General features: G+C 39.9%; 1 protein-coding gene across 2 annotated transcripts in view; it reads right to left on the reverse strand.

The window, feature by feature from the left end:
• Positions 1 to 7,529: 7,529 nt before the first annotated feature.
• runx1t1 (RUNX1 partner transcriptional co-repressor 1) overlaps positions 7,530 to 11,742 on the reverse strand; it is a 73,587-nt gene continuing 69,374 nt past the window's right edge. For both annotated transcript variants that reach the window (XM_037693216.1, XM_037693215.1), the window contains exons 10-11: positions 10,458 to 10,648; positions 7,530 to 8,633 (exon numbers count right to left, since the gene is read on the reverse strand). In XM_037693216.1, coding sequence (XP_037549144.1) covers positions 8,301 to 8,633; positions 10,458 to 10,648 — 524 coding nt within the window. In that variant the 3' untranslated portion in view covers positions 7,530 to 8,300. The remainder of the gene's footprint in view (positions 8,634 to 10,457; positions 10,649 to 11,742) is intronic.

Genomic DNA, 11,742 nt, shown 5'->3' on the forward strand with positions numbered 1-11,742 from the left:
CCATCCATCCATCCATCCATCCATCCATCCATCCATCCATCCATCCAGGCCGGAGCTGCTAGCTCTCCAGCGTTCGTCCGCCTGCACCAGTTGAGTAAAGCGATTGTGCATGGGAGGACTCGCTGTTGTTAGAAATTTAAAGTGTCAGTCAAAAATTGCGTTATGAATATGGAAAAAACCCCCAACCATATGCAAGTTGCTTTGGTGTATAAGTCACTATGTAAAAAAACTGTGACTTATGCACCGGAAAATATGTTATAAACTATTTGATTTTGTCTAAGAGAGGCAAGGACATTGAAGGCAATGAAAAAGCATGTACCACTTAAAGAGGCAAGCAGTTCTAAAATCGGATCCTATCCTTCACAAGATGAATCACAGTCTCTGAATTAATATCTGTATCACAGTCCTTCCTGCTCCTCTTCTCCTCAGCGCCCGCGAGCCAGACGTCAGAGTGAGGGCCGGGCGGCACAGCCCTATCACTCACCAGCACTCACTCACATCGGCATTACCACGCCTTTATCTCGCCTCCTGCAGCCCGCCACGGACATCCGCCTCTGGGTCCTCCAGGCTACTTTACTAATAAACTACTCCTGATCAGTCACTGTGCACCTCTGCCTGTGATCAAAGAGCCAATTAATGGAGTGGAGAAAGGTGACGCATTCAAATAATGGAGACAGCTGTTTTTCTCTGTTTGAGAAAATCCATTTTGTATTGTTATCAGCTTCAAGCAGCACCCCTCTTTTCAAACCAGCGCTTAATTCAAGTCGGCATCTGCCTCTGCCTGGTTTGATAAGAGAGAGCGGGAGCGAGAGGAAAAAGGTTCAGAGCGAAGAAAAGGAAGATGAGGCAGAGAAATAGAAAAGAGCCGTGGTCACAATGAACTTTATGTGGAAGAATGTGGCAGCAATATCACAGCAGTCCAACTCATCCCTGAGCTTAATCACTTCTAAAGTGGTTCAACACAGAGATAAGGATAGGGGATGGGGTCGTAAAACGGCTCTGCTTCAGAGCTGACGAGCTGCTTTGTGGCTTCACTGTCGTTCGTTTTGAAAGGGAGCTGCTGATTCCAGCTCTTTGAGGCCCATTACAATCTTGTCAGGCCAAAAGGTTAGTTAGAAGGGTTAATTGTAACTGTGTTAAAGCAGCAAATAACTAGTTCCGTCAGTGGCTCATATTTGAACTTCCCTTTAATGGTAATAGTTCATTCTGTCACTTTGGTGATGGTTTTCTGCAGCGTTGCAGATGCTTAGTCTTTCAGGTTGCTGAGAGATTCTATATCACATGCTAGCGGTGGTTAAATTGTTTCTTTTTCCGTGTTAGTAAGCACACACATATCCCGTGTTAATAGAAAACCACAGCTTGCTGGAGGGCCTTATCGACCTCAGGCTCGTCTTACAAAAGAACATGAAAAGATCATAATTGCTGCACTGAAACATGTAATGTGGTAAAATTACAGTATGTGTCGGCACCAAGAAAAGCATTAAGTCTTGTCTCTGTTGTCGTGGTTACGGGGTGATGAATCCTGCTCTGGGCACTGCAGCCATTTTTAAAAATTCTGTGATTTTTACAGGATTGTACCTCATGCAAGTTTAAAATTAATAAATGGTTTTCAAATATTAAACTATTTTAAGCTATCGTCACATATCATTTGCAACAATAAATTATATTGTGCTTAAACAAACAGAGATGAAAATAAATTGCATTGTACAGAATCTGCTTAGTATATATAAAACATAATGTTTCCAAACTGAACGCCATGTCTTCTTTCTCCTTTTTAATTTATTGGTGACATTTCCCAACACATTAAATATTTTGTTTAATGCAAGATAAAATATTTAAATTAGGAACTCTATTTCTGTCTATGCAAAGGTTATTTGTTGTTTGCATACTGGTAAGACTGTAAAAAAAAGGAAAATATATTTCTAGCCTGACAAATGCCGGAATCAGTTTAGTTTAAAATGAAGTAGCTTCACTAAAGAACAAATAAAAATAAAGTGTAAAATTAGAGTAGAATGTAAACTTTTTCTCAACCTAAATTAAAAATACTATGCATGTCTTATTCACCCTGGCAGGGCGGACCGAAATATGACACTTACAGGTATGTGTAAGTATTTCTTTCACAACTCAAATGTTATAACTCAAGTTATCACCCACCTTTCATAATGGGGGAAATCATGCAATTGTAGTGGGAAATATGCATTCCATTAAGAAATACATGTAGATGCAGAACATTTATTTCAATACAGGCTACATTCATCTGATGTGTTAAAAAATATAAAATGTTCACTTTAGGAAGTTTATAATTTGTTACTTACTGTCAGTGGTGAGCACAGTTCTTGTAACTCACTAACAACTGATACTGGAACAAATTTGTCGTTTAACGGATTAGCATTTTTGCTAACTTTAGAAACCATTAGCAGAATTAGCTTCTGCTAAATTAGGTTTTGCCAACGTCTACTAACAAAATTCACAAGCTTGTTCTTGTCTGTTTCCGTTTTCTTCCACCTGCGTAATATCACTAAGATTAGAAACTTATCTAAGAATGATGGAGAAAAACTGGTTCATGCATTTGTTACATCTAGACTGGACTATTGCAATGTTTTATTATCTGTGTGTCCAAAGACTTCTTTAAAAAGTCTTAAGTTAATCCAAAATGCTGCTGCCAGTCTTAACTGGAGTTAGTAGGAGAGATCATATCTCTCCAGTTTTAGCTTCTCTCCATTGGCTCCCTGTCAAATTCATAATAAAATTCAAAATCTTACTTCTTACATACAAAGCCCTCAACAACCTAGCTCCATCATATATTACATATCTTATTGCTTCATATTTTCCTGAGAACTTTGCTTTCAGACTGCAGGTTAACTTGTGGTTCCTAGAGTTTCCAAAAGCAGAATGGGAGGAAGACCTTTCAGTTCTCAGGCTCCTCTCTTGTGGAACCAACTTCCAGTTTCTGTCCGTGAGGCTGACACATTGTCCAGCTTTAAGACTGGGTTTAAGTCTTTCCGTATTGATAAATCCTATAGTTAGGGTCGGCTTGGGTTTCCTGAGCTGTCCCTTAGTTATGCTGCTATAGGCTTAGACTGCTGGAGGACAAACTGACCACATTTCTTCACTCTGCTACTGTCTTTACTCACTCTGCTCAACCTGTTTTGTATTAGTAATTTTTTTTCTATCCTTAACATGTGTTTTTTTTTTGTCTTTCTTCCAATAGGAGGTACACCTGCACCGACATCTGGACCTGCCATTCTGTGTTCGTTTGTTCCTTCTTCCTGTTCCTGTCAAACCAGCCGGTTGAAGCAGATGGCCCTTCTTCCTGAGCCTGGTTCTGCTGGAGGTTTCTTCCTGTTTAAAGGGAGTTTTTCCTTTCCACTGTTGCCATTGTGCTTGCTCAGGATGGGAGACTGCGACAAAGTGAAGATTCAACGAGTCTGCTGGTTTCTTTAGAGAACTTTACTAGTTGGCTTTTCTGTGTATGTGAATGTTTCTGTTCAGTGCCCTGAGACAACTTATGTTGTGATTTGGTGGTATGTAAATAAACTGAATTGAACTGTTGTGGGCGTGTCTCAAAGAGTCCATTAGGCACGCTACTGATTACTACAGATTCATGGTCTGTGTACGTTTCACCACATAAACTGTGGTGAAACACTCAAAATATTTTTCTCATAAACCAAATCTTTATCTTTGCTATTAACTTTGCTAATGCTTGTTGTTTCTAAAGCTAATAACACAACAAAGTCTTGAGTCTCTGGGCAAGAATTAACATATTTATTACACTGTAAAGAGAACAACAATACCAGAATTATACTGCAAAGTTTCACAGACTGACAGACCATAGTTTACAGCCCAAAATAAGAATCAAAATTAATAAAGAAAAAGAAAGTCAACAAGAAACCACAGTTCTGACATAGTAGACTGGAAAGCTCTCTAGAGGACACTGACCCCAAGTGATGTAAAGACCACTCAGCGTCAGCCTACCACTAACCTGTGGTTTGTAATTTCTCAATAAAGTATTGCACAACAACTTCAAATTATTTGAGCTTTTTTTTGTGTGTGTTTTGTTTTTGTACATTACATTTTCTCAAGAGAACGGAAAAACCCTCCCACGTTTTCAACTTCAACTCATTCCCTTCGATTAATGCTACGCTGTTCACGGTTAGCTCTTGCAGTTCCCCCCCCGAGGTTTCCTAACATTTAGGAAATTTCTGTGACATTTCCTGTTCGGTAAACAGGCATGCCTAAATTCAACGCCTTTTTAAATTCTATACAAGATTTGCATTTTGTAATTCCCCCCAGCTGACAAGTCCACAAGCACATCCGCCTGTCTTCACAACGGAGAGAATGGGGAAAAAAGAGGGGAGATATATAAAAAAAAAAAGAGAAAGATTTTTAACCGTGGTCATACTTTGTATCAACAACATAGGAATTAAAAATGTTTTACGTTAAAATTTGCTCTTTTCTTTAGATTTGTTCCAACAGTTCAAACTCTCGATGTACTCAAGAAATGCCAAAGGCATAAAGGAACTTAACAAAAGCATTTTCTTTTTTTGTTTCTTTTCATTTATGTTTTATTTATTCATGAGGTCTGCATTGTTACCAAGTAGTGATATGGTTTTGCAGCTGTATGAGCTTCGACTTTTGGTTTTTTAATATTTTCCTGTTCTCTTGTGCCCATTTGGTTTCGACGTGACCAGTATCAGCGCCACAACTGATGCTCTTATCGTGCTGTAAGAGGTAGAGTGAGACTTGTTTGCCACCGAGGAATTTGTAGCAAAACACAGATAGAGAAGGGAGTAAAGAAAAAAAATAGAGCTTTTCTAGGAATTATTGACTGATAATGTTTAAGTGTAGTTTTTTTTTTAAATCAGATTTTGCCCTGATAGTAATGAACACGTTACTTGTTGTGTACTTGGAAATAAACTAGTGTTCAAGTAGTTTGACTGTCTTTTGACAGCTTCTGAGAAGTTTGCAAAGAGGGTGTCAGACACCTATTTGGATTGTTTAACCCAGTGGTTCCCAACCCTGGTCCCTGAGGAACACCGTCCTGCATGTTTTAGTTCCTCTGCTCCAACACACCTGAACAGGCTTCTGTCGAACTTAAGGAAGTAATTAAACCACTGAATCGAGTGTGTTGGAGCAGAGAAACAACTAAACTAGATGGTGTTCCTCAAGGACCAGGGTTAGGAACCACTACCTTTCAAAGTCAAGAGTACAGGTGTGTTTTAATTAGACAAGAGGGAAGAAATGAGGATGTTAAGCTTCCCCAAGCTTTTGTGGGCCTCCACTTGTTCCTTGAGGTCAGTATTTTATTTTTTTATATAACACGCTTCTGTGTAGCACCAAGGTGTATGGGGTAAAGAACCGTTGTGTGTGTTGGGGTAAGTGCTCCTTTACTGCAAATGAGAAGTTTGTTTGATCTACATTGAAGGTTTACAACAAAGCTGCAACCACAAACTCATCATTTCCTCAAAAATAATTAAAACAAAATACATGCTGAATGATGGTGGTGTGAAATTCTATAGTCTCAAAAACACAACGGCTTAAAGCTGACATAATCATTTGACGTGTGTGTGAGGAGAAAACGAACGGATCTCAAATTCTGCTTCAGAATGGTTACAAAAGTTATGTTACATTCAGTATTATTGCTCCAGGTAAAATGTATCACTGCAATGAATGCCGTTACGTTAAATTTACACTGTATATTACAATTGTAAATAAATGTGTTAAAGGGATACTTCAGCTCTTTTGAAGCGGTGTTCTGCAAAAAGCTTATGCACATTTGATATCTGACCTGTTATAGACAGCTCTTTGAACCTCAATTTAGATACATAGACATTAATTTTGACTGATTAACTGATGAGCTAACAAGTCCATGGGAGGCCAGGACTACTCATCTCCAAACCTTCATAGCAGTTCATGAGAAAATTGTTTTATAAACCTTCAAGTTGCAGTCAGCTTTACTTTACCAAGCAATTTACAGAATATTCTTTGGGTTTTATTTTATTTTTTTTGCAATCACAAACAGCACCAGCAGCTCTGTAGCCTTGTAAGGCAACATTTAGTGTGGTGCAAAACATTTGTAAAACAGGATTTCAATGAAAAGCTATGATACTTTTGAGACTGGAGTTGTTTTAAGAAAGCATCAATCCACTTTTCTCCCGACACTTTAGCTGTTAGCTTGTCAATCTGGTGAAAAATAAACTACATTTAGCTAAACTGAAGTCATTCACAGAGCTATCCACAACAGGTAAGATCATTTTTGTTCATATCTGTTCCATAGAAACTTGCTTCATGAGATCTAAACTATCTATTTAATGTTTATGAAGGAAAAAAAAAAGTGACATCGAACTTCGTTTTGGTCTTGACAGTGTAAACCAAACCTGTAAAAATAAATAATCCGAGTTGACAAACCTCTTTTTAAAAGTGTTTAAATCAGGATTTTGGTCCTTGGTGTCAGTCTTTGGCTGTTTTTGGAGTCTTCATGTCTAACTTGTGTGTTAACTGTGTGTGTGTGTGTGTGTGTTACCTGGTGCTTTGCAGTGTTAAAGCTGTCAATTTGAGTCTTCACCTCTGCATTTGGAAAATCACTTTGTTAAATGTTTTTTTTTTTGTATTTTGTAAAATTATTTTTTTTTGGTTGTTTTGAAGTTTTTCTTAAAAATAAAACTAATATTTAACAAATGCTCAGCAATGTGCATGCACTGTCTAACGTTTCAAAGAATAACTTGACATTATGGGTGTTCTTTTTATCGTATGTTGAGTAGAAAAACAAATGGTTTAAGTGTTTATGTCCCCCCCAATTTCAGCCACCCCATACCCAAAAATTAAATCTAATACTACGTCCAAAAAGTTGATGAATTATGGCTCCATAGTGACACACAAGTATGCTGAAATAAAGCATGCCAAAAATAACTCCTGTGACAGTGCAAATACATATATGTACGTCCCTTGTACAAAATATTTAGGTTAGCATTCCACGCAACATGCTAGTTCTCAGAAAAGATCCGGGTCAGACTCAAGTAGCAGCTCTGAGATATAGCTTGTCTTTTCTTTAAGGGAGGAGGGTTGGGGGGGTCAAACTTAAGAAACTACAAAGAAAATTACATTTACACACAAAATAGAAAAGCAGCTTGGAAAAGAAATAACTCTTTTGTTAAATCTCTTTCTAGAAAGAGAGTTCGGCTTTGAAATGTGACTGCGTTTAGGTACAATGCATCGTCACAACTGTCCAACACATACGCAATAAATAACCATTAGTGACACCACAGGACAGAAGTCTTAAACACCATGACATCTACAGAAAATGAATAAAACTATAATAAAAAAGGAGGTGAATCTCCACACAGCAGGCGTCCAGCTGAGTGGCCCGGCAGCTGCCATCCAGGTGGTTTGACAGTCTCGCATGTAGGAGGATGGCCTCCCTTCCTTCTGAAAGCCCAGAGAGTGAATGTGCGGATTGTTTTCAGCACATCCTTCACATGTGCTGCAGGCAAAGTTTAGCATCTTGTCCAAGATGTCTTCCCTTTACTTCCTTTTGGAGGGTTGGATTTGTATTTCACAGCCCACTGACCTGCATGTTATGACAAGCGAGGGGGAAATAACATCGGTTGAACAGCTGGCTCCACTTGCAATCTGCTGCACATCTGCCCATTTCATAGCGGTCTGCGGGCCAGAGGTTCAGCTCATCCTCCTCCCCCCCCAGAAAGAAGGAAACTTGTTTATTCATCGGCCTTAAATCTGCGATGAGAATAGATCACGTCCGTCGTTCTGCGAGCTAGTAACTTCACCTTGGTTTGTTGTGAAGGAAAATGAAATGGGCTAGTCTTATGTCCTGCCTACAGACGGCAAATTAATCTTAATTTAAAGATGAAAAATAAAACCATTTAACAAGGGAGGGCACATAATCGCCTTGGGTTCAGGGATATCTCAGATTCTTTTTTGATATTTACAGAAAGAAAAATAAGCTGCGATGACAACAAGATTACCAACGACAGGCACGACGACAAACATACAACAAGAAGAGAGAAAGTGTAACAATAAAAGGATGTCAATATTTCAACTCATTCATTCAGAACAAAGAATATCTTTGTGTTTCCTTAAAGTCGTGACAAGTCAATATGACCTGATTATGGACCTCGTTATCCTCCTCGGACTGCGCTGCACGTTAGACAGAAGCGTCGCCGTCTCTGCCTGTTAGCCGTGCCATCTTAGAATCTTTGCAAGGCAATGTAAGATCGTAAACAGTCATGCTGTTTGTGGGTTTGAGGGCTGGTTGTTACGCTTGGTGAGCTCTCGCTTCTGTCTTAGCGGGGTGTGCTGTCAAGGGCGGAAGAGGACGGGGTGCTGGGTGTGGAGGACCTCGGAGTAGCAGCTGGTGGGGTTGCAGCCGGACTCCCGGTCCCACTGCTCGGGGTGCAGGCGGAGGAGCTGATGGGAGCAGGAGTCTCTGACCCTGGAACGCCTCCTTGCTGCTGGCTGGACTGCTGCTGCTGCTGCTGCTGCTGAGCCTGCAGGGTCTGACCGCAGACGTGGTGGTGCTTCTCCCAGTCCTTATGTTGGCAGAAGGAGCCGCAGTAGCGTGCCGTGTTGCAGCCACTACACGTCTCACTGGCCTTACGACCGCAGTTCCAGCAGCTCTAGCGTACACAGAGAGACATGCAATAAATCAAGCTGCAGGACTCGTAATCTGACAGCGAAAACGATTAAATACAGCGTCATGAAACATGCATCTGCTTTTACACGCTTGTGCTTAAAGCCAACCACAGACAGATCAAAACCCATCTCTTATTACATAGGGCCTCCTATGTGCACATTTATCTTCGAAACCACAGGAAGAACACATAAGGGTGGCTGCAAGTCCACAGGAAACCGGAGAACAGCCTGTCAAAGTCCACCGATGAAATGCTTCTCGTTCAAAAACGTCACTCCTGCAATTAATGTCAGATGTAAGACATATTTCCGTCTCAATTAACTGATTAAATCTCAAGGTCTCTGATGGTCATTAGCAAATGAGAGCTGCTTTTCTTATTTCCTCTCAGCTGAATTAGTAACACCCTCCTTTCCATTCTGGCCACTGTGTGGAACAAATAAGGAAAAGGAAGGTGACAAAAGCAAACGCCTGAGTGTCCTTCCTTTATTTTTCCCTCTTGTTAATTCATGACTCCCTTATAGTATAACCATTTTACTATATTTATAAAGCCGGGGATAATTAGCAATATTTTACGTTCATAATGATGTACCATTATGTGATATTATTCATATGGTTATAAAATGGTGCAGAAGCTCCTTTAAAAGAAATAAATAATCTGGATGGATGAACCGCATCGAACCATATCTTACTCGTTGCAGATAGCCATCGAAAATTAGTTTAAAGAAATAAAATTTGATTTTGATTAAATTCACAAGCTAACAGCTGGTCCAAGTGGGGTCAAGGACAAAGTGGATTGCTGCTATCTTAAAACCCCAATTTCAAAATGTTCATTGCAGTTCTTGCTATAGCTGTTTTATAAACTTTTATTCCAATTACGATTAACTTGTATTTCCATATTCCTGTTGAAAGTGCCCCAAAAGTGCCACAACTAGATGCATTTTTTTTTTTGTCTTACAAATAATCATATATGGGCAGCACAATGGCTTTGTTGTTAGCACTGTTGCCTCACAGCAAGAAGGTCCTGGGTTCAATCCCCAGTTTGGACCTGCAGTCTTTCTGTGTGGAGTTTGCATGGTCTCATGTTTGCACGGGTTTTCTCCGGTTTCCTCCCACAGACCAAAAACATGCATGTTAGACACAGGCCTCTGCTGCAAAAGAGATCTGTGTCCTCAATGGGATTTTTCCTGGTTAAATACAAGTCAATAAAACAAAAATAATATATATTTTTTAATGTAAAGAACCAGCAATGTAACAGTTTATAATATATTAACATCAATTAATTTCAGCGTTTTAACTTAAAGATGGCAGCAATCCACTGGTACTTACAGTACCATTAGAGCATCAGTCCGGACAGAACTAAACTCTTATTTCCTCAGAGTGATTTGTTCCAAGAACTATCTATGACAAGTAAGATAATAATTGCTCATAATCTCGTCCCAGAACTCCCACTTCAAAAGAGCCGAACTGTTGTTTTAAGATTCGGTACAATATCAGATGTTGTGGAGAGTGGTGGCGCAGAGGTTAGAAAAGGTGAGCCTGTGATTGGAAGGTCGCTAGTTAAACTCCCCGCATCCACCCTCATTTACCCACTCTGGGCCCTTGAGCAAGGCCCCTAACACCCCTATTTGCTCCCCTGGGTGCCCCAGATGGCTCCACAGAGGGCTGTGGTAGCTCGGTGGTCTGTTGCATCAAGAAGGGCATCTGGTGTTAAAACAATCACCAAGTCTTTGTTCACTGTGGTGACCCCTGAGGAAGGGAGCAGCAGAAAACAACAACAACAAAACATCAGCTGTTGTTTGTGCGTTGTTACCTCGCTGGAGTCTTCCTGTTGGTTGATGATGGACAGTGCATCTTCAGCTGCCTGACGCTTGGCCTCGGCTACCGTGCGCTCCATCTTGGCCCGCTCACTGCTGATCATGTCATGAGCCTTACGCTCGGCCTCAGACACAGCTTTCTGTAGCTCAGACATGGCCTGCCGCTTCACTTCATTCACCGCCTCTTCTGCAAAGAAAGTGGACATCAGGCCTCCTGTCACTGCCACCTACAGCACCCAGCGGTTGGGTTTCATAATCAATGTACATTTGGAAAGTTAAAATGCCACCAATGTGTTTACAGATGACTTGAATCTATCTAAGTTCAGAGCCTATAGCTGAATTACAACCTTAAAGCTGAATTCCAAACTTACAAACAAAAAAAATAATATTTGATTTTCCTCAATTGCGTTGCTTTTAACGTTTCTTACACAAGAAAATAAATTCACCTCTCAAATCAAGTCATTATGTTTATAATGTGTCTTATGGAAATTGGCATTTTTTTTCCTGGCAATAAACAACTTTGACCATTTGGTGCCCTTTCAAAAAGCACCGACTCATCGTCATAACTGTGTGACATTTTAAAAACAATAAATTATTTTCTGAAAAACCAGAAACATCTCTTTTAGCAGCAATTATCTGTCTGAAGGTTGTGCCTTTGAATAGGTTATTGCTTAAGGTGTTTTCTCTGCAAAACATTTTTAGTAACTGGCAGTCTAGCTAAAAATCAAAACTCAACACGCTTTAAAGATGGAAAAGATCTACCGTAGATTTGTCATTATAAGAGCAGTTTTAAGTAATTGCTTGTTTCACCGAACAATACTTAACTAAATATTAAATCTAGCTGCTGTAAAATACAAATACAATCTGGTATATTAGTTCATTTCAATTGTATTACAGGAGTCCCTCGCTACTTCACGGTTCGTTTATCGCGGACTCGCTCAATCGCGATTTTTCAAAATAAGGTTGGACATGACACAACTGGCTGATTGATGGATGAGCCGCATGATCACCATGGAATTTTTATTTAATATAAATTGTTTTTAATTATTTACTACCTCTTGCACCTCTGTGCAGCCCACAGCTGCAGGATAAACTTCCTGCTGAAGCTAGTCAGCTGTTCTCTGTGCAGAGCCGAGAAGTGGGCGTGGCCAAGAACGATTGCAGGTGGCAAAGAGCACAAGAGACAGGGAGCTGAAATCATGGCATGCTGTGCTCTTTTAGAGCATTTAGAGTTTAGAAACATTGTTTAGAATATTGCAAGAGTGTGGGAAGGGCTTAAAA

This window comes from Nematolebias whitei, chromosome 19 (assembly GCF_014905685.2).
Source record: "Nematolebias whitei isolate Nwh7 chromosome 19, NemWhi1, whole genome shotgun sequence".
NCBI classification, from domain to species: domain Eukaryota; kingdom Metazoa; phylum Chordata; class Actinopteri; order Cyprinodontiformes; family Rivulidae; genus Nematolebias; species Nematolebias whitei.